This window comes from Oreochromis aureus, linkage group 8, assembly GCF_013358895.1.
Source record: "Oreochromis aureus strain Israel breed Guangdong linkage group 8, ZZ_aureus, whole genome shotgun sequence".
In the NCBI taxonomy this organism is placed as follows: domain Eukaryota; kingdom Metazoa; phylum Chordata; class Actinopteri; order Cichliformes; family Cichlidae; genus Oreochromis; species Oreochromis aureus.
The window spans coordinates 3,162,805-3,189,685 of NC_052949.1; the positions used below are offsets into that span (position 1 = coordinate 3,162,805).

Here is a 26,881-nt window from a genome sequence, read left to right on the forward strand (position 1 = left end):
GAAACAAGTTTAAATAAAAAAAAGTGGGTAGAAGAGGAACAGCATACTTTATAAACAGTGCTTCATTATATCTAATTTTATTAAATGGATGCTCAGTATAGGTACATGCAAAGACCTGTTACAGGACACATCTTCAGAGGAAGATTTGAATATTTAAGATTAAAAATAGCATCCGCCGGATGCTCAGATTTGTATTTTGAAGAAAGAAAACGGCTTCTTTTGGGGTGTTTTTATTCTTTAATAAAAAATAAATAAATTTTTAAAAATAATGACTGTGAAAATAAATTACGATTTAAGATGTACTGAATAGGTGGAACCGTTTTATTAAACAGCTAAGGATGCAGCAAAAGCAAAACAATAATTGTTTTTTTTTTTACATTATGCATCTTAAATGTGTTCTTGTATTTTTTTGTGCGCTGTGCACATTTCACACAGCGCATTATAATGTATATAAAAGACAACCACATGGGTTATATAACCATAACCATATGTGTTTATTGTATGTTAATAACTGTATTTGCGTTTTTATTGTTCTTAATATGGACGTTAAAATGCTTTGTTTGTCACTGTGTAATGTCTTCTTGTTGTTTTTTACATTAAAAAACTGTAAATGCAAATAACCTTTAATCACGAACAATATTAAACCACAATTAGAACACATGTAGTTCCATGTCATACTACTTGATATATTGAAACGACATAATGTATTCTGTATCCACTACATAAAAATACATAAAATATTATTCTACAAATGTGTTGTACAGTGTTATTATTAAGCTTGGTAGCAGTTTATTAAGTAATTAAAATTAACTGCTCGGATTTTTCACCATGGTGATAATGCCAAAATGATCTCAAACACATTGCCAGTGCAGTAAATACATACCTGGATAGAAAAGCACAGAGTGGAGCCCTGTCAGTCATGGATCAACCTCCCCAGAGCCCGGACCTCAACATTACTGAGGTAGTGTGGGATCATGCTGACAGAGAACAGAACAAAAGGCAGAAACATCCGAATCTTCTTAAAGAAACCTGGAGAACTATTCTGACAAATGAGCGACTCAGAGAGTTCATTATGTTAGTTTCAGTTAGGTTTTTTTGTGTGTTTTACCCCTCTTAGTGTTTGTTGTGGGCCGATCAGCCACTATTTAATTTTCCCCTTTGTCTCGTTTAGTTAGGTCAGTTTGTTTGAGTTATCAGTATTGTTTGTTAACTTTGAGTAGAGTTCTGTTATTTTGACCTCTTTTATGGGCCCAAGATTATGATTTTTTGTATGATTTAACCAACTGTGTTTGGGTTAAATAAAAAGCCTTTTTTTGGACTTTAACCTGTGCCTGACTTTCCTTCGCAGCTCGGTCCATCACAGTGGTCACACCAAATATTCCCTTTTAAGCTCATTAGAACAATGAAAACTCTGTTTTTATTTTGTATTTGTATCCTTATATACTAGATATACTTATATTCCATGTATGTTTGCACGTTTTAATAAGTCACTGCGCCTATTTTATGTTTTCTTGGAGGGTGGCTCAAGACTTTTGCACAGAACTGTACTTGACCCATGAAAACATTCCTCTCACCTTCATCGTTTTCATGTGCATCCTCATGCATCCCACTGAGGAAACCGTTTAGCCAGCAGACTAGGTAGGAACCTTCTGTTGGTTCTCCGGTGTTGCTAGGGGGAACAAAATACAGATCGGGTTGGTCATCAAAGAAAGGTCGGGTCTGTGTTCGTGTGGACCCTCCTGATGGAGGGGTTGTATTGTCCCTGTAGAACAGCCGCTGGAGCTGGATAATCGCTTTGATTGGAAAGCCGAAGCCTGGAAAACAAACTGAGGATGAAGATTAATCATTTTTAAGAGGAAGAAAAGCGATGGAGCTGCAGACCTCACCGTCAGAGCAGCGAAAATACAAAGAAGCAAAACTAATCCTGGAAAGGACGCCTCAAGGAAGCACCAGGGTAGATATCGGGCTTGCTTTCTCCAGGTGGGCTGCACTGAAGAGGGACGGATGCTTCCAGACTGACGCTGAACTGGCCGCCTTTCTGCTGGACTGGTAATTTCATCTACCTGTGTGATTAAAAATAGGCTGTAGGCATCAAAATAAGATCAACAACAGGATCAAGTTAACCGAATAATGTAAAATTAATATCTGTGCCCATTGGTTGGGATTGATTTAATGATCAGTTTATTCAAATGATTGAAATGTTTAAATACTGCACAGAAATGATGAAACAAAAGTGTCAGCTAGTCCTTTAACACCTGTGCTGCTACATGATTGGACAGATATTTATGTCCCAAGCACACATGAATGTGACTGGTTTGCTTGCTGGTTAGAGATGGATATATGAGAGCCTGCAGAGGCACGCACACACAGTCACAGTCACTCACTCAGCCCGTCAATCAAGCTGACCTGCATCCTGCAGCACAGACTGCAGGAGAGCGAAGCATCTGCCCGTATGTTCACATGTAACGCTGGGCCTAAATCTCGGTAGTGTGTATGAAAATTTCACACAAATCTGTGTGTCATTTCTACTTTATTACCTGAACAACAGCCACATCTACGAGTATGCTTTGCTTGCCTGCTCCCTTTTTCTCAGAAGGCTGCTCGAGCAGATGGATCCGCATGTTTGATTTACAGCAGATGGCCTCCACGACTCAACCCTCGCCAGGGATTGCTCTCTCCTCCCAGTCTCGAACCTGGAGATTTGCATGTGTTAGCCACAATACTGCTGAGCTGCTCTGCACTGTGGATCCTACTGTTCAGAACTATAATTAAAAGTAAATAGATAAAAAGATATTAAATTATATGTAAAAAAAAAACAAACAAAAGAAAAGTACTAACGGTTACATTTTGTTAGAAAATGAGACGTGTGTACAGTGATTTATTGAAATATGTGCAAGCATATATAGAAATGCAGGATATGAGGCAGAAACAGTTTACAAGTGAATATTTGGTGTGAGCACCTTTATTCTACAACACAGACTCAACTCGCTTAAAAAAAGAAAGTCTGGCTCTTTGGAAGCAACATACGTGTTTCCTTATTTATTAGTATAGAAGCATGGTGTTTAATTTTTTTAATAGTACCAGCTGTCTGCTGCTGCTACACGAAGATTGACCTCCAACTCTGATCGGACTTCTTGAAATAGAAAAGGGTCAGATAAACAAACTGTTGTTTGCAGGGTCGTGCTGGTTATCAGGAGCACTCTTTTCATTTGCCGATGGCCTGAGGGTCATTGTGGCCTGCAGTGATCAGACTGTGTGGTGTGGGTGAGGGGCTCAGTGTTGGCACTATGCTGGGTTTGAATTCACCGGCCAGCCGGAGCCTTTCTCTCCATTTTCTTCCTTTGCTTCTCCCCACAGTCCACAGACATGCATGTTAGGTTAACCTCTGATTCTAAATTATGCTCAGGTGTGAAAGTAGCCATGCAACCTGGCAGTCTCTCTAGGACGTATCCCGATTTTCACCCTATGACAGCTGGGTTAGGCCACAGCTGGTATTTCAGTGTTATGCAGATGAGTCGTGTAGCTCTTGAAACTCTTAATTTGCTTTTGTTTTTGCAGTTACGAGAGCAGAGTCACAACATCAGGTTCCATGAATGGAAAACCTCCAGCAGTCTCTCAATGTGATGATTCTAGAGGGACAGAAAGGTGAGTCATCGCTCTGAAATAGCTCCTGTCATGTCACACGTGTAAGAAAGCACAACTGTGGGCGATGTGCTTCATTCATAAACCGTGCATATGAATGTCTCACGCACAAATCTCTGGGTCATTAGCATGTTTTTGTTTTTTGTGTACCTACAAATGATGCAGGGCTGAGTTTCTCAAACTAAGATTAATAGCAATCATATTCATTTAGTTGTCTTTACAAGTTTTTAAACAATGTAAACAAGAAAGCTGGGAGCAGGATGAATTTGGAGTTTGGAGACGGTGTATCCTGCAAGCCGGGGTAGAAAGAGATTGAAGTGTATGTCGTTGCCCCCCCAGCTGCCTCTATATGACAGCTGAGTGAGGTTTAAGGTGTTAATATCCAGACTTATGTGATTTAAAATGATGAGAGTACTAAAAAAGAGCTATTCTCTATTTCCTAACAGTACAATTTTTTAATTCTTAATCAAAGACAAGTCAAAATATAAGCTTGATCAATACATAAATGAGAAATGTATTTTGAGTAGTAGAAATAACTGTTCTAATTTCTGAGTTTAGTGTGTGTGTGTGTGTGTGTGTGTGTGTGTGTGTGTGTGTGTGTGTTATTCTCTATGTTAAGAATAACAAAGAAAATGTAATGCAGTGATTTTAAGGTTTAAACTTCGTGTTAAATCTTGTAAGTCAGATAGAGGGTGATAGATAAGCTGTGTGTGGACATCGGATGATTAAATGTCAACAACTTGATTAGATGTCCAAAGAGTGACGTCCACTAAAGAGAGTGGGGGGAGAAAGGGTGAGCAGGTATAAAAGTGGGGTGTAAAAGAGATTTAGGATTCCTCCCTTTTGTCTTCTGTGAGATCAGCAGTTTGGAGATTGGATCTAAGAGGTTCACAGTCGAAAATTCCAACAGAGACGCTAGAGGGGAACCAAAGTCCAACCTGTGAATTGGAATTTGGCTTTTTATCTGCTCACATTTCCCGTGTTAGATGGTTCATTCGGAGGGATTTTGGTTTACATCCCACTTCCACTGGATACCCAACTGCTTTCTTGTTGAGTGATTATCATCAACACAAAACTCGGGGATAAGTGCTCATCCTTCCTCACCAAAGACGAGAACAAACTCAGCATTAGCTCAGAGTAGGTTTATGGTATAGACTTATTACAGAGTGTAGTTTAAGTGATTTGATTTTTGTTTTGTGATTTTTGTTATTTGCTCTTGCTTTTGCTTTGCTCATGCTAAATTTCTTTAATAAAATTTCTAATTAAAGCCTAAATTGTGGACATTTACTTTTTAACCTTTTGCAAAACAATGAAGGACGAAGTCTGAGTATTATTCTTTACCAGTGCAAACAGCTCTTACCCTAGACGTATTAAAATAATCTTTTATTGGACCCTGCTGTCCAGGCCACTAAAATCATCACATGAGTTACAAGTGCCACGATCAATAGGGGAGTTACCATTAACAGGTGGGGCTGATAGGATTTGACCTGCAGGGCTACTCAGGTCTCTTCAGTTCAGGGTTAGCAGGGAAGACACCTGGAAGATTTTGAGGTAGTTGGTACCGGACGAGTCCGCTCACCCACATCAGCTGAACTGTGCAATATTTACTGGGTAAGACTCAAAGGATCAGAGATTAGGACTTTTTATTCAGAGAACCAAAGTCAGCTTTCCGTATAAAGGTTTTGTGGGCCTGCGAGGCCGAGCTGATGTTAAAATTTTCATCTGGGTTGAGCAGCATGGGCAAGATTAGAAATGAGTCCATCAGAGTGACAGCTCAGAGTTGGAGAGGCGAGGCTGAGATGGTTTGGAGAGGTGAAGAGGAGGGAGAGTGAATATTTTGCACAAAGGATGTAAAACAATGGAGCTGCCAGACAAGAAGGAAAAGAGGAAGACCTCAGAGAAGATTTGTGGATGCAGTGAAGGAGCAACATGTAGTGGGTTAGTGAAACAGAAAAAGGATGCTGGCACAGGATGAGATGGAGGCAGATGATGCACTGTGGTGAACCCTAAAGGGAGCAGCCAAATTAAGAAGAAGAAGATATCAAATTAAATAAAATGAACTTCGAAGTCTGCTATTTGTCACATACTCTGAGAGGCAACCCTGTCTCTACCATAGGAAGAGAGATAAATGGGTTAGCAAAGTATGTCAAGCTTAAAGTCAGAGGGTCCACAAAGGTTGCTGTCTCTTTATGTGGCTGGATCACCGCGGCAACCTGGACTGAACATGTAACTTTACCTTCAGCAGGTTCAGAGTTTGAGTGTAAAATCATCACGTTTTATTTATAATATCATCTAAGTGTAATATACAGTTAGGTTTTAGACAGTGACACTTTTAAAATATATATATTAGGGGCTTTTCAGCCTTGATTGCAGTTGGACAGTGAAGAGAGAAAACGGGAAAGTTGGGAGAATGACCGGGGAAGGCGCACAGTAAATGGTCTCAGGGTAGATTGGAAATACATCATCCTCAAAAACCTCACTTTCTTGTGGGGTCCCCCAGGGGTCCATTCTTGGCCCAGTCCTTTTTTCAATTTACATGCTCCCTATGGGTTCATTTTTTAAAAAAACATGACATCTCTTTCCATTGTTATGCAGACAACTCACAGGTTTACCTGCGACTGAAACATGAATTTGTGAGTCCTCTGGAGGTTTTACTGGATTATTTGGAGGATGTTAAGGCATGGATGGCTTTAAACTTTCTTAACTTGAATGAAAAGAAAACAGAGGTGATTGTGTTTGGTCCCTGTGACCACTACTACACTGGCCCTTTAGAAATTTATTTTTTTTAAAAACCTTTGCAAAGAAGAGTGATTTTTGTCTGTAATCAAACGTTTGATAAACAGATTAATGCTGTAATCAAGACGAGTTTCTTTCATCTCCAGCTACTTGCAAAAGTGACGCCATTCCTCTGTTTCAGAGACTTTGAGAGAGATGTCGATGCCTTCATTTCATCTCGCCTCGACTTTTGTAGTAGTCTTTACTCAGGTGTCAGTCTGTCATCAGTTAGCCGTCTGCAGCTGTTCCAAAACGCTGCAGCACAGTTAATAACTGGCACACACAAGCGAGGCCACATATCTCCCATACTAGCATCCTTACACTGGTTGCCAGATAGATTTCGAATGGATTTTAAAATTTTATTATTTGTTTTTTAAGGCGTTGCACAGGTTAGCACCCTCATACCTTTCTGATCTTTTAAATTGGTACACTCCTGCAAGCTCACTGAGGTCTGCGGATCAAATGCTCCTCGCTGTCCCGAGGTCCAGTTTAAAGCACAGAGGAGACCGGGCCTTTGCTGTGACTGCCCCTTCACATCAGGACCTCCCCAACCTCAGACACTTTCAAAACCAGTCTGAAAACCCACTTTTATTCCTTGGCTTTTAAATCAGAATGAGTTTGTACTACTTTTATTTGTCTTACTTACTCAAACGTTCTCATTTTATCCTCCTTTTTCTTGTTTTTATTTCTTTTGATTATCTTAAATGTACAGCACTTTAGTCAACAGTTGTTGTTTTAAATGTGCTATATAAATACATTTGGCTTTGACTTTGATGCAGAGGCTCGATTCTAGTCAGTTTTAGGTCAAGTGAAAGAGAAACTCTTTTTCACTGTTTGACCTTAAATCCGCTCTCTTGGTGTGCAGAAGTACTTATGGACCTAACTAAGGATCTTAAGCTCAGACATATTTAGTCTCTCACAAATAAATCCAGTCAATTGGACACGTGACCCCATTGTACAGAGTTGTGGTACACATTTGTATACTGCATATATATTTTGCACAAGTGATGAGTTAGTTACATTCATGCCTAAGGTTTTCCAATTGTAAGAAATACTAATATTAATGATTGATATTCATGTTTCAGGCAGCTGTATTCAAAAGTACGAAGCGGAGTGTCCGAAATAGAAAATCTTCACCCGGATGAGCCCAGAGACGACATTTTTGTGTCTCCCATACCGGTCAAATCAGAAGAATTAGCGCAGATACACACCAGGAAAAGTCTGGGTAAAAGATGCACACATTTTTTTGCCTTCATTTTAGACTATAAGCATAGAAAAAAAATTTGGTTAAATGGTAAAATGTTACAAAACTGCATGGAATTGTAATTAAATTAATTTGTAACTGCATTATCTTTACCCCAGTTTTTCCAGTCGTGATAGTAGATGTGGTCTGGTATACTGACAAAGAAGCAGTCTTTTTACTTTCTAGACTGTGGCTCAGTGAGTAAATGCAGTCTTCCAGCCACAGAGACACCTTAGATACACCTCAGACATTAATAGAAAAAGACATGTCAGAGTTCATAGTCATTATTGGCTAAATAGCGTAAAGGCAGACAAATGCTTGCCCATGAAATGTTTGCTCCTTAAAATATTATTAAACTCCAGAGAATCTCTGCTAATGTTTTAAATATTACATGTATGCATGTTTTTGTTGTTTTAGTTTTCCCTCCAGAGGACGAGCAGGTCGAGCAGGACCAGAAGGACTCAGTCCTGCTCCACATTAAGGAGGAACAGGAGGAACTCTTGACCAGTCAGGATGGAGAGCAGCTTAATGGTCTACAGGAGGCTGATAACGCCACACTTCCATTCTCTCATGTTGTTGTGAAGAGTGAAGATGATGAAGAGAAACCTCCGCGCACACAGCTTCTTCATAGCCAAACCGAAGACAACACAGAAGCAGAGAGGCATCAAATCAGCTGCTCAACAAAAATAAAAACAGAAGCCGACGGAGAGGACAGTGATGGAGCAGAGCCAACTGGGAACCCGGAGTCAAATAACCTATTACAGCAAAACACCGATGCAAAGACTTTTACCTCTGGTGAAACTGAAGTCAGTATTGGTGCTGATGATGAGGATAATGACACAGATGATTGGCAGGAGCCTTTGTCAGATTCTGGACCTGAAATTGAAGAAAGTGACAGTGACTGTAAGAAGAGCAGGGCCAAAGCCTTCACCTGCTCTGAGTGTGGTAAACGGTTTCAGTACAAGTGGTCTCTTCAGAGACATGTGACACGCCATTCAGGAAAAACCTCTTTGGGCAGCTTCACCAATAAGAAATGTTTTCCCGTGAAGCAAACTGCAGATTTACAGATCAAAGTCCACACAGGAGAGAAACCATTTGGCTGCAGTCTTTGTGGACAAAGGTTTAGAGATCAGTATAATCTTAAAAGGCACATGAGAATCCACACAGGAGAGAAACCGTTTGGCTGTGGCATTTGTGGTAAAAGATTTAATGGCGAGGGAAATCTGAAAATACACAAAAGAGTTCACACGGGAGAGAAACCATTTGGATGTGGTGTTTGTGGTAGAAAATTTAAGCAGAAGTCGCATTTTAAGAAACACATCATGGTTCACACCGAAGAAAGACCTTTTAGTTGCGATGTGTGCGGGAAAGGATTTAAATGGAGGATCCACATGAAGACTCACAGGAGAATCCACACAGATGAGAAACTGTTTGGTTGTGACGTTTGCGGTCGAAGATATAACTGTGAAAGAAATCTTAAGATACACATGAGAGGCCACTCAGATGAAAGACCGTTCGGTTGTGACATTTGTGGTAGGAGGTTTAACTGCAACAGAAATCTTAAGATACACAAGAAGGTCCACACGGGGGAGAGACCATTCGCCTGCGGTGTTTGTGGTAAGAGGTTTTCACAGGTAGGGGCTCGGAACAGGCACAGGAGCGTCCACACCGAAGAGAAACCATTCGCTTGTGACTTGTGTGGACAGAAATTTAACCGAGAGGGTAATCTTGAGAGGCACAAGAGAGTTCATACGGGAGAGAAACCATTTGGCTGTGACATTTGTGGACAAAAATTTACCCGAGAGGGAAGCCTGAAGAGACATATGAGGAACAAGGCAATAAACCATTTGCACGCAGTGAAAGATTAACTGTAATCAAATAACTTAATACATACATTACACTGCTCAAAAAAACTTAAGGAACAAGGATCAATATCTATACTCATATGTACTATGTAGTGTGTAAAGAATGAAAGGGTGCTGAAAATCAAAGTGACATAATTTTGCTGCAGCAACTCAAAATGATGCTCAGTCGTTTGTACGTTCCGCACGTGCTTGTATACATGCCCGTAGAGGTCTGTGCGTCCCTCCATGGATACGCCTCCCCAGACCACCGCTGACCCACCGCTAAACCGGTCATGCTGGACGATGTTACAGACAGCATAATGTTCTCCACAGCTTCTCCAGACCCTTTCACATCAGTCACATGTCCTCAGGGTGAACCTGCTCTCATCTGTGAAAAGCACAGGGTGTCAGCTGTTTCTTTGTTTGATCACAGACATTCACACCTGCTGTGACCTGCTGGAGGTCATTTTCTATCTCTGGCAGTGCTCATCCTGTTTCTCCTTGCACAAAGGAGCAGATCTTGTTTCTGTCTCTGTCCAGCTCTCTGTGCTGGGAGACATGTATTAATGTGCCATCTTGGAGGAGTTGGAGTACCTGTGCAACTTTTGTAGGATCTAGGTTTTGCCTCATGTTATCAGTAGTGCAAGGGTATTAGTTAACTGTGGTGAAATTTTTTTCACCAGTTTTTCCCAGTTCTGAGTGTCACACCCCTCCGCAGCAGCAGTATACGTCTTTGGGTGAAGCCTTAGCTTGATTGGTAACTGTTTGCACCTAACAAGGTGTGACTAAAGACACGCCTGAGGTTGGCTGTTGAGCTCTCCTGGCTGTCATTTTTTTACCAGAGAATATTTAGTCATTTAAAATAAAACCAAAGTTTGTACAAACTCTGGTGTCAGTCTGTTGTGGGCTTGTGTAAAGGCTCTGAGTGGTCATACATCAGCATCATGTTGTTATTGTGGATGCGTTTTGAATAATGACCTGAGTGTTTCGTACTGTGACCTTTAGTGTTGTGGAGAAGTTAGTTCACTTTTGGTGGACCATGTGGCACTGGTATGTAATGTGTGGTATTAATGCTGTTTAAGTAATCTTTGTGGACAAAGGCATAGCTGAGGCTGGCTAGACCCCATCATGCTCTCATTTTAGTCATTAAAAATAAAACCTGGTCGTTGATGGTCTTTATTTATGTGAAGGAAAACATAAAGTATAATGAAGTAAATTGTAAATATGGTTTCAAATTTTTATACTCTTGTAGTTTTCACTGTCCTCTTTTGTATCTTGTGTTCGGGAAGGTGACCTCTTTAAATGTCTCTCTCTTCATATCATAATGAATTTATTTATTTATTTTATAATTTATTAACACCTGGACTTTTGGATGTTCTAATCTGTCTGCACATTCACAACGCGTCGTATATATCTGTGTTTTTGTCAGGAATCAAGTTCAGCTTCATTTTAACTGAATCAGACTGAAAACCAAAAAGGGCGGGCGACGTGACCTCAGGATTAGTCAGTGAACTAGGAACAACAATTCTAAAGACACAAACAGAAATAACTTATTGCTCACCGTCATTAAAAAATAAACTGAGAGTTGAAACCAAACTGTCTTTCTGAGATTTATTGATGAAATCTCTGGAAAAGGATAAACACAGCATGAATGCGTTTCATGACAGCTCCTTTGTAGTTGCAGTCTTTCCATGTTTACTTGATAAGGAAGCCTCAAAACGTGTATCATGACCTTGAACACAGCTGACTGCAAGTTTAGCTTCATCATTGTATGAACAGGTTAAATAAGATGAAATGCAAAGTTCCCATTACATTTCCATCTTTTTGGATGGAATCACTTCACTCTTTTAGTATTTTTTTTTTTTTTATGTAAGGTAAGAAACAGTAACATTTGATATTAAAACTTTGAGAAACAATGCTTACATGAGTGAAATAGCCTTACCTGTTTTGTAGGGCATAGGTGTTCTAATGGATACTAGAAGCAGATTGATCCAAATATCAATAGTATCAAAACCAATGGTACTGATATCAGATCGTTAGTAGCACTGTAGGATACTTTATTTCCATCCTTCAGGTATTTATTTGGGCCAATGTTTGAACCTCGCTTTGGGGGGAGAAAACAAGCAACAGAGCACAAATACTGCCAAGGAAGTACAACAAGTTCAGTTTTCATTAAAGAGAGGTAGCTTATCAAACACATCGGTGCTGTCACAGAAACACTCTGAGATTAGTTATTCTAGAAATAAGGAAACTAAAACTGACAAACCTTCCTTGTTCTTGTCTCTGGAGCTGGTGTAGTTTTTTTATCACTACAGCCTGTTGAAGACCATCGTTGGGATGGTGAAGTTATTTCATCTTGTAGTAAACTTTGTCATCTAAAGGAAAGAATAAAAGCTACAGCTTTGGCCTGGATATAGAATATTAAGAAATTATGTACAAAGTTATTTCTAACATATTTGATTATTAGCTCAAGTTAAATCTGAATGACCCAGTTAAGTTCAGAGAATTAGTTAAATACACTGTGTCCCTCTGTGACCGTCTCAGCAACGGCGCAATACGTAGTCAATGTCACCATCAGCCCTCGATGGAAGAGCTGATCCAGAAACGACGACCGCAATGGTTTGGCCACGTCTGCCGCATGAGCAACCATCGCATGCCATACTGCCTTCTGCTGCAGCAGCGCTCCGCCCACTAGAGAATCAAGCACGATGCGCCCAAGAAGACTTGGATCAAGCAAACTGAAGATGATCTTAAACAACGACATCTAACCCTCGGGCAAGCAAAGGACAAAGCCTGGAAGTACATCGTTGACCAAGATGGAAACCCTGCGTTACCCACAGCAACATATTGGCTTCGTGGATGACCTCCCCCGCTGACTGCCAGCTAAGGACAAAGGAAGAAGAAAGAAGTAAAATACATTGCAGGGTATTTTATTTTCTTATAATCCAAAAGTAAAGAAAGGTATAATCCTTTATGAGAAGTGAATTAAAATACACCCACATTCCATCAAATATCATAAACTTTCACATGCACATCAAACGAGGTGTCTGTAAGTCTATAGTTAAATATTTTACTCATGGTAAACTACATTTTGTTCTATAAAGATAACAAGATGATAATTTGTGACAGAATCATGAAGGCTCGACTACTATTGATCTTTATTATAAAAACCTGTCATCTCCATTTGGGAAATATGTCTAACCACAGTAATTCATGCAGTTACAGATTTCTACATACTCTGATCCCTGGCTGCTTCAGACTGAAGGACTTTCCATTTCTGAATACTTCTTCTGGTTGTTCATGCGTAATAAAATCAAAAACCTTTCTATTTCTCCGTCTTTCTGCCTGCTCCACCTCCCACATACACAAAATTTAAGGTCACATCTGCACAGATGCACACACATGCAGTCTGGGTTGAAAGATTTAAACATTACAATTATTTCATTGCAATGATTCTATTCTATTTATGTTTATTAATTTTTGATTAGATTTCTGATTTGATTAAAGCAGGAAAAACTATCAGCAAAAGCACACACATAAAAATCACTCTGTGCTCTATTACAGCCATAAAGGCTGAATTTTAGGCCTTTTACTTCTGGTTGGAGCTGAGCTGAGGGAGTTCAATCTTCTTGACAGGGATTAATTACTTCTTCTTGTAAGGCTGGCATAGCAACCATTATTCCTGACACTATGAGCTAACCTCGGCTGTAAACCTGTCAAATTGACTGTAACGAAGATGGATGATAAGGTCTCGCAAAACCCCCCAGAAAAGAGCAACTCGAGGGTTAAGCGTAGGGTAGAGTAAGCAAGTGTCTGTCTGCTGCTTGTGCTTAAGGCTCTACATCCCGAGGTTGCTTAGCTCTGTGGCTCTGCTCATTAAACTCAACAAACTACTCAAAAGATCTTTTTGAATAGTTTGATTTTTAATTGGATCTAAAAGACGGAATCTACAAGTGACGGATTAGATGGAGTTTATTATTCTGGCTCCAGATTTGCAACCAAGACATCAGGTTGGTGGAGAGATTGGAATGTAAGAAACTGACTCTGTGGACAGGTGTGCTTTATACATATAACACGTTGAGATCAGGAGTATCTGAAATTCATAGATTAGTTATAATGCATGTGGTACATGGGCACACAGCCAGTCTGTGAAAAGTTAATTTCTTTTTATTGTTTTCTCGATAAAGGTAAACAACTTATAGTGCAAGCTTTTAGACAATATTGAATCTGATAAAGATCTGTGTTACTTGCAGATGTCCAGCAGATATTGCAGATGAAAGAAGAAAGAAGAGTAGCCCTGGAGTCTGGACCAACAGGACCAACAGGACCAACAGGACCCTCTCCAAAAAAGAGAGAGATTTTGACCATGAACTGATGAACCATTATTTATTTATTTTTTTATCTCTAAAGGTTGTCTTAAAAAAATGTGTTTGCTTTTGTAGTCGAAAATATTAATGTTCGAATTACATGTTGACCTTGTTCTTTTTAAATGTAATTTCAAAAGTTTGTAGTGCAATAAAAGAAGAAAATAATTGGATAATGCAAGTTTTTGCTGTTTGCTCTGTTGAAACTCATTTTAATATACTTGACATATTTAATAATTATTTTTAATAATTTTTCTTCATGTGGATTTATCCTCTTAACAATATGGCATTTGAAGCTGTGACACATTTGGGGTCAAATTAAAGATGTAAAAGTGTGGTCAGAGGTCAAATGTGACGTAATATCTGGATGCAAACAATAATGTGATGTTTAGAATCCACATGTACCAGAATCATTTCCTATTTGTTGCCTGGTGTCAATAATGTCATCAGTCTGTTGACCCTGAAGGAGAGGTCAGAGGTCAAACGTGATATCTCATAACATTTTTATTCTTTTCATTGTACTTTCTGTATGTTAACAATACACAGCACACTCATAGGAGTAATTATAGTGTTATAAGGCTTTTCGTCAGTTTTCGAATAATAAATCATTGAGTTGATTTCGGTGTATTTAAGCCAGATTTTATTGGATTGTTAACATCACCTCACTCCTCATTCCTGCAAAGTTTTATCAGAATTCATTAAAAACTTTTTGAGGCATCATGTTTACAGACAGAAAGAAAGACACATGAATGAACACACTACCAAAAACATATGCTCACATAATAAACATCCACCAAGATAAACCAGTGCCAGAGTTGACATCACTGTCAGACTCAATATGTCTGACAGCGCTCTATAGGAGAAGTTAATTAGCTGCAGACTTTTACAGTGACGGTTGCAGTGTAACTCAGTTTGAATTGGTTATGTCCTCTTTGTGCACCTTTTTAACCCATCTATACTGTTTGGGTCACATTTTTCCAATTCTGACAGTGAGTGCCGTGAACAGACTGCAAGTGTCATTCGTTTAGCCTGAAATTTCACCTAAAGTTACTTAAAATCCTTTTTAAAAAGTTTAATTAGCGCTTGCCAGGGTCCACTCGTCTTCTATATGTTCAACACGCTCCTTAATACAATTCAAAGTGTTACACAGGTTACATTTCTCAAAAGCTAAACTAGCAAAAATATTTCCAAACATAGACCCATCGTGTGATAGATGTAAACAGACTCCAGCTACTTCCCTTCGTATGTTTTGGTCCTGTCCGAAAATTGCTCCATTCTGGTCATTATTTTTTGAAGTCATCTCTAAAGCCTATGCCTGTAACATCTCGCCTTCCCCCTTGGTGGCAATTTTTGGTTGTTTCTCTGGTATAGCGACTTCTGTTCCCCCTGCCCGTTTACAGAGGGTCATTGCCTTTCTGTCATTATTAGCGAGACGCCTGATTTTATTTAAATGAAAGTCTACTACTGCTCCATCACACCACCACACGGATCCATTAGCAAGTTCCACACAACATGGGACCCTCTGTTAACATACGTCAATAATCTACCTGGTCTGGATCTGGAACCTTGAATGTTTTTGTTTGCTCTAGAACAGTCCTGTAAAAACAATTGAAAGGTGCACTGCTTTTTCTTTTTTTTCTTTTCTTTTTTTGTTCTGTTCTGTTTGTTTGTTTGTTTCTCTTTTCCTGTCCTGGTATTATCTGTCCTTATGATTTGCGGGGATTGTTGTTTTGTGGTTATCTGTAAAATAATAAGAATGTTATGTATGATAATTGGAAAACTACAAATAAAGTGTTAAAAAAAAGTTTCATTATTGTTTATGTTGTTGTAAAGGTTATGCCAGAACAGCCACCCACTCACAACGATTTCCTAGCACTCCTATGAATGCACAGTAGGTTGCAATAACTATTTGAACAATGCTGATTTAAAATTGACCATTATAGGTGGTAGATATGAGGATGTATTCACGATATAGGAGTGAGAACAGTGTTTAAGGGTTGTAATGGTTAGAGATTATTATATAATAAATGTGATGCCAAAATGTTCTTGCCATTTCTAATCTCTTCATGAAATATATTTAAATCATTATCGCTGTTATAGTTGTCATGTGTTAGGCAAAACAGGCCATGAAATTATGTGATAACAGATGTTTTTGTCCAGAAACAAGTGCTTTCAAACCTAAAAAGAATCACTAACTTTCATTTATTAATGTCAGATAGGCTCTTTATACATCCTAAATAAGAAAGATTTTAGTTTATTTATTAGGAGGGAATTCTTGACCTGGGTCAAAACTGATTCACACCAAACTGTGAACATATGAAACATGAACAACATGTAAGACTTAAAATTATCAATAAGTAATGTCACTTCAGGAATGCTGGAGTTATAAAGTACACGATCACTGCAGCAGGAAACTAAAAAAAGGCGTGTGTGGGAACCTTCGGTTTGTTGTACTGTATTGCGAGGGGGAACAAAAAAAGGACGGACGGAGCCACAGAAAAGTGTCGGTCCTTTCGAAGTGTTTTTATTTTTCCACGTTTTACCAACTGCATGACAATACTTCATATTTAACCCACGGAAAAACGATAACTGTGGACATTAAAGGAGCGAAAATAGGAAGAAGCGTCAAACGCAGGAACCAGTGCGGCTCTCCCACAGCTGGACCACAGCTGTTCCCACAGTGACGCGGAAGTTACCTGTTTGCTGCTCAGCAGGTATTTCTACAGTCTGCCATGACCATAATTAGCAACGAGAGAGAAAATATACAAATATCTGAGCTGAAAATAAAGGAAAAAGACCCGCCGAGGTGTCACTGCTCTGCCCACGGCTGTTACTGCAAATAAACCCCACCCAAAATCTCCATAGCTCAAATCAACCAAACATGACAGCCAAACGTGACAATTACCAGTCCTGGTGCACAAGTGTTTTCAATATCTAGTCATATTTCTAATTAATAAATCAAAACAGTCAGAATAGTCGAGAACTCATCTCCAAAGTGTCTCACTATTGTTGGCGAGACAAAATTTCACAGCCAATATTAAAACTCATTTAACCAAATACAGTGCACAAGCCTAAATATGAATGCAACAAAATACATCTGCATATAAGTACAAAGCAATTGACTAACTTTAGTGTTATAGTGGATTCATGTTGGATAATGTGACAAAGTACATGTACAATATTATAAATTCATTATACACTGTTTCTCAAAGAAAGATTGAATATGTGCAGCTGTTGATGACAGGGGTGGCAGGGAGGGTGTATTATATAAGGTGCTCTGAAAAAGAATTAAATATTCTAAATATTTTAACTGATCATATTTATTAACATTAAGAAAAAAACGTGCTTCTGTCATGCATGTAGCTTTCCAACTTTCCAGCTGCCACTTACACACACACACACACGATGCCACCTCAGGTCCCAGCACATCTTTTACAGGGGAGACATGATCAGCTGATGGAGCTCAGGTGTGTATCAGCCTCCCCTGACACGGCACCATGAACCCACTGCTCCAGCTCTATCCTGCACCTGAGCCACAAACCACACCCGCCACAGGATGTTTTACACACAGAGAGCTGACACAGTGTTTTCTATGCAAGTGGTCAGTCAGTTATATCTGCACAGATATACAGTTGATATTAAAATACTGATGTCTGTTTAATTACAGTTTCAGACATTTGTACCTGAAAACTGTCAGTAGAATAGAGATGCCTCGAAGAAAGAGCCATCGACTGGGTGACCTCAAAGGGCTGCTGCCCCCGATATCTGCACCAACCAAATCAGACACGGCACCAACACAGGTTAGGGCAGGTCTCGGTAAGACAGATATTTTTTTCTTTTATTTTCACACACTACTCTGATATATAATTCATTTTTTTTTCTTTTTCCCTCAGTTTTGTACATTTCAGTCAAGAGCCCGAGTGAACTACAGTTATCAATAGAATTTACTTGCCAAAGCATGAAAGAAAAAACATTTCTCTTTGTGTTCTGGACCATGTGTGACTACATGGAAATTTTTTTATATGAGGGGGTGAAGTATTTCTAAATATATTAAAATATTGTTCAGAAAAATTATCAGGTAGGATGGTACACCTGTTTTAATGTGAGGTCATAGCTGGATTCATGGACTGGCAATGCGTTCTGTGGTATTAGTGTGTTATAGGATTATTTTTTGGGTATGGGTAATGAAATCTGAATGGAGATGGAAACGTTTTAGTTCTTATTGATTATTAAATTAATATTAATTCTTTCTTAACGGGTGACAACTTTCAATAATATTTAAGCTGCTGGATACATGTGTGAATGTAGTCACATCTGTCCATAATATAAATGTGTGTTTCAATGTTGCCTACAGATGTCCAGCAGATGCTGTTACTTAAAGAAGAGAGCTCAAGTCATGATCAGCAGGATTTGGTCCTCCTCCACATAAAGGAGGAAGAGGAGGAACCCTTGACCAGTCAGGAGGGAGAGCAGCTTCATGGTATACAGGGGGCTGATATCACCAGTTTCCCCATCACTGCTGTTTGTGTAAAGAATGAAGATGATGAAGAGAAACCTCACCTCCTACATTTTCTTCAAACACCAGCTGAAGACAACAGAGAAGCCGAGCCTTCAACCAGCAGCTCAGCCAAACAGATTAAAGCAGAAGGCGATGGAAAGGACTACAAAGAGCCAGAACCAGCCACAAACCCGAATCCAAATAATCATTTACAACCCAATATTAATGTAAAACGTTCAGACTTGTATGGAGCTGATGATTGGCAGGAACCCTTGACAGAACCTGAACCTGAAAGTGAAGATAGTGAAAAGTCAGGTGCAAATAGTGATGCCAAAAAGCCCTTTATCTGTTTCGAGTGTGGTAAGCAGTTTCTCCATGACTGGTCACTTCAGAGACACATCAGACTTAAGTCAGGGAATAGAGGTTCAAACTGTGATGTCGGTGATAAAAGCTCTGGAGTGAACCAAAATGCAGATTCACAGGGGACAGTTCAAACAGAAGAGAAACCATTTGGCTGTGATGTTTGTGGACAAAGGTTTCAGCTGAATGTGAATCTTAAGGTGCACATGAAAGTTCACACTGGAGAGAAACCATTTAGTTGCAATATCTGTGAAAGAAAATTTAGACATCAGTGTAACCTTAAGACACATGTGAGAATTCACACCGGAGAGAAACCATTTGGCTGTTGCCTGTGTGATAAAAGGTTTACACAGAATGTACATTTAAAGATGCACATGAGAAGCCACACAGGAGAGAAGCCATTTTTTTGTGACGTCTGTAGTAAAAGCTTTTCACGACTGAGGATTCTGAAATCGCACATGAGAGTACACACAGGAGAGAAACCATTCGACTGTGATGTTTGTCATAAAAGATTTTCACAACTTGGTGATCTAAAGAGACACAAACACATCCACACGGGAGAGAAACCGTTCAGCTGTAGTGTTTGTGGTAAAAGATTTGCACAGAGGATGCATTTCAAGACTCACATGAGAATCCACACAGGAGAGAGACCTTTCGGTTGTGATGTTTGTGGCAAGAGCTTTAACTGTAAGAGAAATCTGAAGACACACATCAGAGTCCACACGGGAGAAAAGCCATTTGGTTGTAATGTTTGTAATAAAAGATTTTCACAGCCAGGAATTTTAAAGAGACACATGAACATCCATACAGAAGTCAGGAAATTTGTACCCGGTAAATCAAGAGGAGTCTATTTGAGGTTGCTCAAATCTAAGCCAGCCACATCAGAAACGGAGCAGCTAGCTATCAGTAACAGACAAGGTAAGGCATTTACTTTCCTCATACTCTTGGTTAAATACCATTTAAATAATAATAAATAATTTCTTCCAGTGCTGTTACTTTAATGTATGACAGCACTTTCTTCAGGAAGGCTGGGTACCATGGGAATTTTTCCAGTGTCAGTGCCATTTAAGGTTTGGGACTGAGACCTAATTGAATCACAAATCCAAAGAGAAGGATTCATGAGTCATACTGGATGTCAATGGAACCACCAGTGAGACACAGTTTAGAAAAAGGCCAGCAGTGAAAATAAGATTAACCATGTGCCTGTGATTCTGTATGGGCCCAGAAACATGTTGCACAGGAGGAAATGATGTTTCAGTGTTAAGAAACCTTTTGCCAAATTATAAATATGAGCAAACCGTAATGATAACAATGTCAGCACTTACTTGACAGTAAAATTTACACAGTAAAATTTGCTGTCTGCCAAACTGATTTCATAAACTAAAATGCACAATAAAACAGAACAGCAGATTTACATTTTTACCTGTAGTCTGAGATGCCTTTGTAGCCTACACAACAAATTTAAGGGTAAACAACCAAATTGAAAGAATATCATGAACCCATTTGTATGATTACAAACACAAATGCATAGTATGCATGTAGCCACACCTGTAAAAGTGCAGACATATCCATTTTTAAATCCATCTAATACTGCAAAGCACCACTCAAAGCACAGCCACATTTAATACATTCATAAAGTGCTTCCCATCTGTGGCCAGTTTATAATCCCCAGTTAACCTAACCTGTATGGGTTCAGATTTTTTTAACCTTCTTTTTCATTTTATTTTGTGTCTTGTTCTGAACACAGCCTTCTGATACTACCAGGTGCAGGCAATGTCCTTTAAACAATTTTAAAAAACATAGTGGTATATTCATTTGCAATTTGTATGTTTGCAGATGGTATTGTGATCATTGTGAGAGTAGCTACCAGGCGGAAGACAGCATGGAGTGGTGGTCTTATGCTCTGAAGAGCAATATAATGAAAGGAATGTGTGAATAAGAGGGAGACATGGAAAGGTGAACCTGCAATGAGCACAGGTAGTAAAAATAGATGAGTTTAAATACCTGGGGTCAGCCATCCAAAGGTGAAGAAGAGAGTGCAGGCAGGGTGGAGTGGGTGAAGGCAAGTGATGGAAATATCATTTGGAGATGGTGGGACTGACAAAAAGGTGGTAGACAGTGGAGGGATAGTGGATAAGTTGGACAAAGGATGTTGAAGATGGAGCTGCCAGGCAGGTGGAAAAGAGGAAGACCACAGGGGAGGTAAAGAAAGACATGCAGAGGGGTTGATGTGACAGAGGAGGATGCTGGGATAGGGTGAGATGATCTGTGTACCCCTAAAGGGAGCAGCTGGAAGAAGAAAAAAAAAAAGAAAATTGTAATAAAATATTTATTTACAAATGCATTCGATGCCATGTGATCCAAAGTTTGTTATAATTTGTAATCCATCAATGATGACTAGCTGATTAAAAGACAACTGGTGGAACCAGGGAGAAAGACTTGGTCCAGTTTTGTTGTTAAAATTCACAAAATAGATCAGCAAAAATTTGTTGTTTATTTTATTTTATATATTAAAGCTGCTGAGGATGTGTGTACTTACATCAGGTCTCCATAATGTGCATTTGTTTGAATGTGTCCTGCAGGTATCCAGGTTGATGAAGGTGTTTCCTCAAACCCCAGTCTGGAGCAGAAGGACCCAGACCTCCTTCACATAAAGGAGAAACAAGCGAAACTCATCACCAGTCAAGAAGGAGAGCAGCTTAATGGTCTGAAGGAGGCCACCCTCTCACAGCTTCATCAAAGACTGACCAAGCACCACTGCGAGGCAGATGTTCCATTCTTTAGCTGCTCTGAATGTGATAAACAATACCTCTACAAGCGATCTCTTCAGAGGCACAAGAAAAGTCATTCAGCAGAAAACTTTGCCAGCTGTTTGGTTAATAAGAAAGCTTCCAGATTGGAGGAAAATGTAGTTGACACAAGCAAGAAAATATTTGGATGTGATATTTGCAAACAGAGATTTCATCAAAAATCCCATCTTAAGACTCACATGAGAATTCACACAGGAGAGAAACCCTTTAGTTGTGATATTTGTGGAAACATATTTAGACATCAGTACAGTCTCGACAGACACATAAGAGTCCACACAGGAGAGAAACCCTTTGCTTGTGATGTTTGCAGTAAAGGTTTTTCACATCTGTGGGATTTGAAAAGACACAAAAGTGTTCACACAAAGAACCCCCCGCCCAAGGAACCCAAAGATCTTGATAAGGTGGCCCCTATTTCTCCATCAGCTATATCAGAATTAGTGCAGACACAAGTCAAGAAGGATGTAGGTAAGTGAGATATTTGTGTTTGCTGGAGATTAAAGAAATGTAAATTATTTCCACAAAACTGTGTAAAAACCGCTTTGTCTATTCTTGCTGTTATATTACTGGTAAAGATTACAAGAGGTTACTAACTTTTGCAAGATTAACTTTTGGATTCCTGCTTCCTGTTGTTATGATAAAGTTACCTACTACTATAAGTCCTCCTTAAAGAACATCTTACCAAACTACCAGTTAAAAGTGTTAATCAGATCTGTTAAAAACATTTGCCAACTTTGCTGCAAATGAGGCTTTAAAAAAAAAACCTTTCTCATATGAACGTTAAACCTAAAAGACTCATTGGGTGTCTCACTCTCTTATATTGTCTATTATTATTTGAAATATTAGAATCTTTAAAAAGCTCTTAAATTATACAGGTGTGTGTAAACAAGTGAATAGCACTTCACACATAGTAATATTTATACCTTTTGGTGACTGAAGAAGTCACTTGGATGAGTGACGAAACGTTTCTCCCACAAAACGCTACGTCCAGATGAACAGATTCAACTTTTGGAGATTTATACCTTTTATTTATCTGCTTTGTCAGAATACAGATAATTTCTTCTAAACAATTATGGAAAGATGGGAAGTCTGGGCTTCTCTGCTCAGACTGCTGCCCCTGTGTTCCAAACTAGCAGTGGAAAGTGAATGGATAGATATTATACAGTATTATATTAGAAAAGAAAAAATCGACATACCAATTATGGTTAACCCAGATGATGACCAATATAAAATTATTAAGATATAATTAATGAAGTTGATTTAAAAGAGCCTAGGGCTAATAAGATCAGAAAAATATTTATTAGGGGTATTTTAAAATGTTCAATATCTGTTTCATAAAGGCATGGTGTCATGTATTGCACACACACTGATAAATATATATTTATATTCCATCCCTGCATCCATTTTCTTCCACTTATCCTTATTTTCCTCAAATATAAATCTATTGCTTTTGTCATGTGACCCAGTGGTTCAAGATCTATTGTCAAATGTACTCTAACTGGCTAACTAATAATTGACCTGACTTTAACCAGCAAGTTAGAGTACATTTGATAATAGATCTTGAACTGAGGATGTTCATCTGTTCCCTGCAGATGTCCAGCAGATGTTGCCAGTTAAAGAAGAGCTTCCTTGGACTCCAAGTTTGGACCAGCAGGACCCAGACCCACTCCACATAAAAGAGGAAGAGGTGGGAGAGAAGCGTAACAGTCTGGATGAGGCTGATATCATCAAGTTTCCATTCACTGGTGGAGATGATCAAGAGAAACCAGAGTTCACGCAGCTTCATCAAAGCACAGGACAAACAGAGTCTCCAACCAGCTTCTCAGCTAAGGAGATTAAAGCAGAAAGAGATGAAGAGGATAGGGGAGGACCAGAACCAGGCTCCTACCTAGAACCAAATGCTAATTTACAAGGAAATGCTACTGGAAAGGCTTTAGACTTTCACGAGACAGAAGTTAAAGCCGATGTTAAATGTCATGCACCTTTTTCAAATTTTGAATCTGAAACTGAAGATGGTGAAAGGGGTTGGAAGGAGAGTGGGCCATGTCAATCAGAGGTAAATAGTGATGTGGGATGTAAGGCCGCTGAAAAATCCTTTAGCTGCTCTGAGTGTGGTGACCAGTTTTTCTGCAATGTCTCTTCAGCAGCACAGACAATGTCAATCAGAAAAAGGGAATTCCAGCTATTTGGTCAATAAGAAATGCCTTAAAGTGAAGCAAAATGCAGAAGAGAAACTGTTTTGTTGTGATATTTGTGGACAAGCATTCAACAAAAATGCAAATCTTAAGGTCCACATTAGAGTCCACACAGGAGAGAAACCATTTAGTTGTAACATCTGTGAAAAACCATTTGGGTATCATTGTAGTCTTAAGACACACATGAGAGTCCACACAGGAGAGAAACCATTTGGTTGTAGTTTGTGTGATAAAAAATTCTCACAGAGGATACATTTAAAGACGCACATGAGTGTCCACACTGGCACAAGACCGTTTGTTTGTGATGTTTGTAGCAACGGATTTTCACAGCTCAGGATTCTGAAGTCACATATGAGCATCCACACAGGAGAAAGGCCGTTTTGCTATGAAGTTTGTCCTAAAAGATTTTCAAAAATAGGGGATCTAAGGAGACACATGATTGTTCACACTGGAGAAACCATTCAAACGTGCTGATTGTGACAAACAATTCACACAGAGGACACATTTCAAGATGCACATGAGCGTCCACACAGGAGAGAGACCATTTTGTTGTGATACTTGTGGCAAAAGATTTATTTGTAACAGAAATCTTAAGCTACACATGACCATCCACACGGGAGAAAAAACATTTGTTTGTGAAATTTGTGGTAAAAGACTTAGGTGTGACAGAAGCCTTAAGATACACATGAGTGTTCACACAGGAGAGAAACCATTTGGTTGTGCTGTTTGTAGTAAAAGCTTTTCTCAGTCAGGGATTTTGAAGAGGCACATGAGAATCCATACAGGAGTGACACCGTTCACTTGTGACATCTGTGGTAAAAGGTTTAATTGTAAGGGGAATCTTAAGTCACACAAGCGTGTTCATTCAGGAGAGAGGCCATTTGTTTGTGATGTTTGTGGCAAAAGATTGAAGTCTAACAGAAATCTTAGGAACCACTTTAGAATTCACACAGGAGAGAGACCATTTGGTTGTGACATTTGTGTCATCAGATTTAATGAAGAGGGAAGCCTGAAGAGGCACATGAGACGCTGTCATGTAATCGTGGGGAAATATTTATGAAATTTCATAGTACCAGTTTCAAAAGAAGATTTGAATGTTTAGAAAATATGCAGATTATCTAAGCTGTGCAATTTTGGCTTTAGTTAAGCTAGGATCAATTAAATAAAGTCTGCAGTAAGAGTATGGAGATGTCACTTTCATGATGTTCTGCTAGAAAGTCTGCGCATCAGGTGGAGTGGCATGAAAAGTGAGGGAGTCAAAGCAGGGAGGAATTCATTGTGGGTCACTCACAGCCTTTTGTCCCAGGAGACTGGGTTCTTTGTGAAACCAAAAACCAGCATTTTTTAACTTAATTAACGTATCACTTTCTTTTAAAAGTCTATTTCAAATCTAAGTTTTGATGTCTTTTGATAACACAACCATTTGGTTAGTTTTAGGCAACAAAACCAGGCTAGGTCGGGATTAAAATCGACCCATTCACATAACTCTGGTAGAAAACTGAAGGAAGCTGTCACTCATATGCATTCTGACCGCATGGCTCCAGTGATTGTATTGATTAGAACAAATTAGTCTCCTGATGCTTAGTTTGTTATATCATCCAAAGGTTTGCTTTTTGGTGGATGCTGCATGGTCACTCGGTAAACTGTTCTGGAACATAATCTAACAACCAAGACTGTCTGACCAACACAGTTCTATAAACTCCGTTTTGTTTCTAGAAACATTCACCCATGCACCATTTTACATAACAGTGGCATTTCCTGCTAATGGCAACATCATCTTTGTGAATTTTAAAATAATATTAAAGTGTAACAGTGGATAGACCTGTTGTCTCACAGCAAAAAGCTTCTGTGTTCAAATCTACGGATAAGATAGGAACTTTTTGTTCTACCTGGGCCTGGAGGAGCTCTGTCCAAGTGCCCCCCATCATGGTCCTACAGCAGGGGTGGGGAACTCCAGGCCTCAAGGGCCTGTGTTCTGCAGTTTTTAGATGTGTCCTTTATCCAACACAGCTGATTTAAATGGCTAAATTTCCTCCTCAACATGTCTTGAAGTTCTCTAGGGGCCTGATAATGAAACAATCATTTGATTCAGGTCTGTTGACCCAGGGTGAGATCTAAAACCTGCAGGACACCAGGCCTTGAGGCCCGGAGTTCCCCCACCCCTGTCCTACAGTAACCGGTAACCCTCCTTTGGGTGGCGCTGTCACTTGGTGGTCTCTCTCTCTGCGGTAAAGAATCACTTCCTGTTCCTGTTCCAACACACAGTGGTGTTTTTGTGTAGACTTGCGTCTACAAAGAGAGGGCATATTTCTCCTATATTGGCATCCCTTCATTGGCTCCCTGTTAAATCCAGAATTGAATTCAAAATTCTGCTCCTCACATACAAGGTCTTAAATAATCAGGCCCTGTTTTATATTAATGACCTTATAGTACCATATCACCCCATTAGAGCACTTCGCCCTCACACTGCAGGCTTACCTGTTGTTCCTAGAGTATTTAAAAGTAAAGTGGGAGGCAGAGCTTTCAGTTACTGTCACCAAAGTGCTTGCTCATAGGGGGTCACCTGATTGTTGGGTTCTTCCATCCATTCTCTTCCACCCATCCTTTCCAGGGTCGCTGGAGCCTATCCTTGCTGTCTTAGTGCAAGAAGCAGGGTACACCCTGGACCACTGTCACAGCGCTCTGTATCTACAGTTGTGGTCAAAAGTTTACATACACTTGTAAAGAACATAATATAATGGCTCTACTGACTGTCCCATTATTTCTAAAACTCTGATTTTTCTCTGATAGAGTGATTGGAACAGATACTTCTTTGTCACAAAAAACATTCATGAAGTTTGGTTCTTTTATGACTTTATTATGGGTTAACAGAAAAAAGTGATCACATCTGCTGGGTCAAAAATATACATACAGCAGTGCTAATATTTGGTTACATGTCCCTTAGCCATTTTCACTTCAATTAGGTGCTTTTGGTAGCCATCCACAAGCTTCTGGTTGAATCTTTGACCACTCCTCTTGACAGAATTGGTGCAGTTCAGTTAAATTTGATGGCTTTCTGACATGGACTTGTTTCTTCAGCATTGTCCACATGTTTTCAATGGGGTTTAAGTCAGGACTTTGGTAAGGCCATTCTAAAACCCTTATTCTAGCCTG

General features: G+C 39.3%; 2 protein-coding genes across 4 annotated transcripts; both read left to right on the top strand.

The window, feature by feature from the left end:
- Nucleotides 1-1,692: 1,692 nt before the first annotated feature.
- LOC116324712 (endothelial zinc finger protein induced by tumor necrosis factor alpha-like) lies at nt 1,693-11,092 on the top strand. The gene is made up of 4 exons (XM_039616089.1): nt 1,693-2,049; nt 3,559-3,645; nt 7,503-7,642; nt 8,078-11,092. Exons 1-4 carry the CDS (start codon nt 1,868-1,870, stop codon nt 9,526-9,528), a joined length of 1,860 nt encoding a protein of 619 aa, XP_039472023.1. The 5' UTR covers nt 1,693-1,867; the 3' UTR covers nt 9,529-11,092.
- Nucleotides 11,093-16,346: 5,254 nt separating this feature from the next.
- On the top strand, nt 16,347-26,471 carry LOC120441380 (zinc finger protein 665-like). 3 transcript variants are annotated; one of them, XM_039616099.1, is made up of 5 exons: nt 16,347-16,582; nt 17,536-17,684; nt 18,223-19,644; nt 21,309-22,001; nt 23,126-26,471. In XM_039616099.1, exons 2-5 carry the CDS (start codon nt 17,576-17,578, stop codon nt 23,728-23,730), a joined length of 2,829 nt encoding a protein of 942 aa, XP_039472033.1. In that variant the 5' UTR covers nt 16,347-16,582; nt 17,536-17,575; the 3' UTR covers nt 23,731-26,471. The 3 variants fall into 3 exon arrangements, with proteins under 3 accessions (XP_039472033.1, XP_039472034.1, XP_039472035.1); XM_039616100.1 differs by lacking the exon at nt 17,536-17,684 and having other exon boundaries at nt 23,126-26,469; XM_039616101.1 differs by lacking the exon at nt 16,347-16,582 and having other exon boundaries at nt 17,564-17,668; nt 23,126-26,469.
- The last annotated feature ends 410 nt before the right edge of the window (nt 26,472-26,881 follow it).

Bases quoted from the DNA above. Each gene is read 5' to 3' on its own strand.
- LOC116324712 (XM_039616089.1), top strand. From the start codon at position 1,868: ATGGAGCTGCAGACCTCACCGTCAGAGCAGCGAAAATACAAAGAAGCA. The intron at 2,050-3,558 runs GTAATTTCATCT...TTGTTTTTGCAG, and splicing joins GCCGCCTTTCTGCTGGACTG to TTACGAGAGCAGAGTCACAA. The intron at 3,646-7,502 runs GTGAGTCATCGC...TTCATGTTTCAG, and splicing joins GATTCTAGAGGGACAGAAAG to GCAGCTGTATTCAAAAGTAC.
- LOC120441380 (XM_039616099.1), top strand. From the start codon at position 17,576: ATGCCTCGAAGAAAGAGCCATCGACTGGGTGACCTCAAAGGGCTGCTG. The intron at 17,685-18,222 runs GTAAGACAGATA...TGTTGCCTACAG, and splicing joins ACAGGTTAGGGCAGGTCTCG to ATGTCCAGCAGATGCTGTTA. The intron at 19,645-21,308 runs GTAAGGCATTTA...TGTGTCCTGCAG, and splicing joins AGCTATCAGTAACAGACAAG to GTATCCAGGTTGATGAAGGT.